The sequence below is a fragment of the Lineus longissimus genome, chromosome 4, assembly GCF_910592395.1.
Source record: "Lineus longissimus chromosome 4, tnLinLong1.2, whole genome shotgun sequence".
NCBI classification, from domain to species: Eukaryota; Metazoa; Nemertea; class Pilidiophora; order Heteronemertea; family Lineidae; genus Lineus; species Lineus longissimus.
In genome coordinates, this window is record NC_088311.1 from 17,186,163 (window position 1) to 17,192,162 (window position 6,000).

At 40.8% G+C, this 6,000-nt stretch overlaps 1 protein-coding gene across 1 annotated transcript; it reads right to left on the reverse strand.

The window, feature by feature from the left end:
- Positions 1 to 3,267: 3,267 nt before the first annotated feature.
- Positions 3,268 to 4,790, reverse strand: LOC135486794 (uncharacterized). The gene is made up of 4 exons (XM_064769895.1): positions 4,652 to 4,790; positions 4,148 to 4,420; positions 3,645 to 3,790; positions 3,268 to 3,415 (listed from the first exon to the last, which is right to left on the reverse strand). The coding sequence occupies exons 2-4, from the start codon at positions 4,400 to 4,402 to the stop codon at positions 3,268 to 3,270; spliced, it is 549 nt and encodes a 182-aa protein (XP_064625965.1). The 5' UTR covers positions 4,403 to 4,420; positions 4,652 to 4,790.
- Positions 4,791 to 6,000: the final 1,210 nt, after the last annotated feature.

Genomic DNA, 6,000 nt, shown 5'->3' on the forward strand with positions numbered 1-6,000 from the left:
GTGATAAGCCCGAGCAGTTTCTCCAGTCGCAGCTGTTCTCCCGTCTGTTTGCGCAGTTAGCCTCAGGCAGTAGTGGGTCAGGTCAACGTTTCCCTTATAGGGGTAGGGGTCGTGGGACCAGACGCGCCCCGTCTGGTGCAAGGCCATGTTTTGTGTGCCAGGCCACTGATCATTGGGCGGCAAACTGTCCATTGAGATCAGAGAAGAAACCAGATGTTTAATCCATAGGCTTACAAGCAGTTTTGAGTGCTCTTACGACTCTTTTTATGTCTCTTGATCATGCCGAGGTTGATGTTCATTAGAGAGTCCTTTAAGTTGGATGAGAACTACTACTTCTTCCCGCCTTTCGTAATGATTCCTGCAGTGTTGGCGTTTCTACTGCGGGAATGTAGGCGCCCTTTGAGAGTGACACTGGTGGTTCACAAACCTTCGCGAATTCCTCACTGGTGGCCTCAGCTGGTGGGTAAAGCTAGGATAATGCTATTGGGCAACACGGGGGCTGGGAATGTCTTGGAAGTCCCATCGAAAACTGGTTATATTCTGACGGCGTTGAAGGTGCCTTTGTATGCAGCTCGTTTTCGTCTACATTGATGTTCTGTAATGTAACTGTTTCCTGACCTTTTCAGAGCAGCAGGGCGTGCCACCCGAAGCCAGATTTCTTCGCGCTGCAGGGCAGAGTGCAGGAACTTATGGACGCTGGTCGGGCATCGAGCTACGAGAGAAAATGAAACGGCCAGGGGCCATTGTGCTCACCGTATAGATATTTGGTGCTTTGTAATTCATCCAGATTAAGAAACATTGTACATGTATAGTATATAGGTCAAACCAAAGTCGGTATGAGATGTGATGTATCGTTGCTTGGAGTAAGTACCATAAGAATATCATCAAAAACAAGTCACTAATAAACGAGATATTGCACTTTTTACCTATTTTAGTTTTGGCCTCCTGGTGGCCGAGTTGAGTACCAGATCAGATCGAAATTCGCTGTCCGAGGTTACATGACGTAGGGAGTCATGTGTATAAAATTTCAAGTTCAAAGCTTTAGTGGTTAAGAAACGTGCCATAGTTACAATCAAACGACCAATTTACGCCATTTGACCTCTGTGACCTTGAAAAGCAGGACAGATCAAAAACTCATATGATATGTGATGTATCCTTGCTAGGAGAACCTACCATAAAAATGTTATTGAAAACGAATCACTAAAAATAAGCAAGATATTGCACTTCTTACTTTTTCCATTATGGCCCCCTGGTGGCCGAATAAAGAATCAGATCGAGCCAAAATTCGGCATCAGAGGTTATCTGATGTCGAGGGTTATATGCACCAAGTTTCAAGTTCATAGCTTTACTGGTTAAGAAACGTGCCATAGTCTACACTCTAACGGCCAATTTACGCCATATGACCTCTGTGACCTTGAAAAGTAGGTCGAATTGAAAACCCGTGAGATATGTGATGTATTCTTCCTAAGGGTACCTACCATAAAAATTTCATCGAAAACAAGTAACTTATAAGCGAGATATTACACTTTTTAGATTTCCACTTTTGGCCCCCTGGTGGCAAAGTTGAGAATCAGATCAAACTGAAATTCAGCACCAGAGGTTATGTGATATAGGGGGTTATATGTACCAAGTTTCAGGTTCATAGCTTTAGTGGTTAAGAAACGTGCCATAGTTTACACTCTAACGGCTAATTTACGCCATATGACCTCTGTGACCTTGAAAAGTACGTCAAATTAAAAACCCGTATGATATAAGATGTATATTTGCTATGAGTACCTACAACAAAAGTTTCATCGAAAACAAGTCACTAATAAGCGAGATATCACACTTTTTAGATATCGACATTTGACCCCCTGGTGGCCAAGTTGAGAATCAGATCAGACCGAAATTCAGTGTCAGAGGTCACCTGACCTAGGGGGTGCTGTGCACAAAGTTTCAAGTTCATAGCCCTAGCGGTTAAGAAACGTGCCACTGTTTCTGAAACAGGATACGACGGACGACGACGACGACGCTGCCGCCGACGGACACAGCGCTATCGTATAGACTCCCCTTACAGTGAGCCAAAAAGTATGTGCTAGAAAGAGAGCTGGAGGTTTTCCTGACTCAACTTGGTAAGACTTTGGAAGTTTGTTTGCCGGAGGATATTTCCATGTTCTTAGCGTTCAAAGATAAGTCTGGTAAAACAACCGTCCATAACAGGTTCTGTCCGGCAATCGGAGACAGGAAACCTTCCTGCCTCTGACTGTGGCTTACGGTTCTGTGCTTAACAAAGTGGCATATATTTTTACCATTGTGAAATCGACAGGATTCCCCCAGAACTCATGCCAAGGCGTGCCACGTCCCATTTTAACAAAAATAGCCTTCAATTGAGACAAACAGATCCAGGTAGAACAGAGCATAGCCTATGTGCTTCAAATTCAAGCAAAGCCATTGTTCGTATCTAAACTGAGGACTATTGCGATGTACATTGATAGGCACATTCTTGGAGCAAAGTGCTCGGTTCAGAAATTCATCTTGGCCCGAGATTAAGCAGTTTTGAAGTTCATGTTTTTTGGCGGGGACCGGGCACATGACGTGGGTCTGATGCTGGCTCAGGAGCTGAGGCAGCTGCCGAATCGGAGTGGTTATGTAATTAGACACACATGGGGAAAAACCAGCCGGGTTAACAAGCCAAATATATTTTCCGTCTTTAGGAGCCGAGATGATTCAGTGTGCCCAGTTCGGGGTTTAGAACAGTACTTAGAGGTCGCGAGCCAGTTGGGAATAGATCTTAGTACTGGGTTTCTATTCAGGTCGGTGAAACAATGCTTCTCACTTTCGGTATGAGACTACAATTTGTCACAAGATGAATTGAAATGCAAGAAGCACCTTAAGCTATTTGAATAACATTTTAAGATAAACGTTGTTTTATATGCAAAATGCATTGTCTCATGTCTACAACCCTTACTTTGTTGTTAACCCTTTGCATGGTATAGTAGGTAAACATCATGGTGAGCTAATTAGAGTCACCAGATGACACAGGTTATTTTCTATTCAAGCTTGCAATTGCAAACTATTTGTTTTTACAGCAAGTAAGGCAACAAAGTCTTCATCTCCTCATAGCACCACCTTAATTTTCAAAGTCGCATCCGTTCTTGCTACATATTAGTGAGTTTCCGCATTGCTCACGAACAACGATTACGATTTCTTTGTATAAGTGCATGTAATCTGTTCAATTACAAAGAAATCATAATCGTAAGCGTTGTTCGTGAGCAATGCGGAAACTCACTAATTAGTTGAAATTACCTTGCAAATCACCAGTTGGCTTGCTTTACTCACTACATCTGGACTTATGTCATTTTTTCCAAGTTTGAGGAAGTTCACCTTAGACACATTGTCATTTGTGTTCACTGCCATTGTTCTACTGATGAACGCACTGAAATAAAGACATTATTACTTATTATAAAAGGCCTTGGTTACAGTGTATCATTGTTTCTAATGCAAAATACATTAGACCTTGTTTTTCCCTATTTGATGATAGTTGGAATACTGGCGAGAGGGCACCATCCGGACCATAAGCTCTGTGGCTCTTTGTTGGGAATCTTTCCCATCGCTTTTTCAAAATTCCAAATGGCTAAGGAGAAGAAAAATACACAACAGCTTACTTAAACGACTCAGGAACAGAGCCCCCACTGAAAGAATAATCTTTCCAGTTTGAAAGCAATTCATCCTTTGTTTCCTCTGGAAAGGCACTTGTTGCTTCCTCCCATGTAGCCTTGCCGACGCCAATCAGGAAGGCACGTTTCACCTTCTGTAAAAGATTCAAATGGACTGTTATTTAAAAAGGTAACAAATCAAGATTAGTGAATATATTCTCCTGGTCACAGGTTAGTGAAAAAAATCACTCTCAAGTGTCTAATTATGTGAAATAAATTATGACGAGATGAACATATTTGTCTTAATGTTATATCCATTGCATGACCAGATTGGGCTATCACAAATCATTTATAATATTCAAACTGAACTTGGCTACCATGGCGAATTATTTCAAAACTAGATTGAAAATTTAGCCCTTCATGTCAGCTACTTAAAATGATGTTGTCCAAAGTTTTTGTCACTGTGTAATAAGCTTATATACCGTTAAAACTGCATGTACTCATAAATTCACCTGAAGGCCTTTTAATTCCTTCGCTTTTTTTTTCATTTCGGCGATAGAAAGATCCTTGTTCATTATTTTCTGCAAAAGCCATTCAATGTCCTCATTGTGGAGGTGCACCATAGCACTGAAACAGGCATGTTGCAGATCTGGTTTTTTTAGATCTTTTGCTTTGAGCTGCTGGTCTTTTGTCGCCCCATCCTCGTATAGAGCGAACACCTCCATCAGCATCTTGAACATATCTTCAGGAAATAATGCCAACCGCATGGCCAAGTCTATTGTTGTCTGAAAATTGATAAAAAGATTTGATCTTTATGAATGATACACTTGTATACTTGGATCAGCCACTCGAGCCGTTTTCCCATAGCTGCCAAAGATGACATAGCAAAACAAGCTTTTTGACATTTCATAAAACATACTATTACTATTAGTATTAGTACCAAAAATGAATGTTTGGCACTGCAGATGTTTTTAACTACCACTGACCTATTTTTCTCTTTTTTAATCAAATTTTACCTTTTCATCAGCATGAAGCTTTCTACAAGATTCCTTCCAAGCGACATCATTTTCGAACTCTTTCCTCCACCCTCGACAGAATCTAACCTGAAATTACAATTATTTTGCTAGGCTTAAATCCGATGATAGATGTGTTGTCATAAGGAAAATAGTTTCAAAGGTTCCTCATCTGTTATATGCCATTGTTTGTTGTTTGTAATTCATTTATTACAAAGTACTGACCTTGTCACAGAATGACATCTTGAGCCTGGCCTCTCCTACCATGTTGTGGTTGTGGGAGGCCACCATCGCTTCTTCATCGGTTAAACCGCAATACACATTACCCCACAGACTTCTTTTATATTCCCCCCCAAATTCTTTCCCAATGTCCGACATGGCCAACACTAGGTGTTGGCCACCAAGAACTTCATAGTTGTATCCATTGATCTGCAACAAAATTGTACGCCTATCAGTTAGGGTTTACTAAAGCTACATACTAATTCCTCCTCTAAGGGCTCTTACAGCATTTACACCAATCTTGAGATTTCATCTCCATTGCACTTGCTTAAACCATTATTGCATTAGCTCTCTCTGGGGTATGCGGGGGAACAGCCATGACACAAACATGACAAAGCCTAAGGAGGCTCAGTTAATCTCGGACTGCGTGGCAGTATACACGGGCAACAGATGTTGATTCCCAAATTGAACAGATGATTAGTTTTGAATCTTACATTTTTCTCATTAAAATCCTCCTTAGTAACATCCTTTACACACAGAAGTAATGGTTGATTGTCATCTTTAAATTCTCCATTAAGAATTCTCCTTTTCAGTGTTGCTTTCCACTGTTGATCAATGGGACGGATGTTCCTGGATGCATCTATCCCATTGATCAACGCTCCAACATTGATGCACAGATGGCCTAGAAAATTAAACATTTGTTGATTACTTCACTGATGGCATGTACACTGACAGGCTATAAAAATGAATGATCTATTTATAATCTATGAAAAATATATTAATAAGTTTTTCCTTCAAGAATTCTATTAGATTTTTCATCTTTTTTTTGTAAGATTAAATTGAAAAATTATACAGCTATTTTTCTTGCATTTCAATTACTATTAGTCCACTGTACCCGTTTGTGTGTTTGTTTCTCCCAGACCAAAGACCTCTTCATTTGTCATATACATTTAATACAAACTTTCTTTTCACACTTTGGGTCACCTTCTTCTTCTTCTTCAGCGTTCGCTCTTTGGCACTTGGAGGGGTCATCCTCCTAGGAGTAATCCTCCTCCAAGGCGGGATGAGCGTATCCTGTGCTGCCACTACGGTTGTGCGCCAATTGGGTTCATTGGCCTAGTGGTCCGACTTTG

Bases quoted from the DNA above. Each gene is read 5' to 3' on its own strand.
- LOC135486794 (XM_064769895.1), bottom strand. From the start codon at position 4,402: ATGCGGTTGGCATTATTTCCTGAAGATATGTTCAAGATGCTGATGGAG. The intron at 3,791-4,147 runs GTGAATTTATGA...AATCTTTTACAG, and splicing joins AGGAATTAAAAGGCCTTCAG to AAGGTGAAACGTGCCTTCCT. The intron at 3,416-3,644 runs GTAAGCTGTTGT...TCTTTATTTCAG, and splicing joins TCTGTTCCTGAGTCGTTTAA to TGCGTTCATCAGTAGAACAA.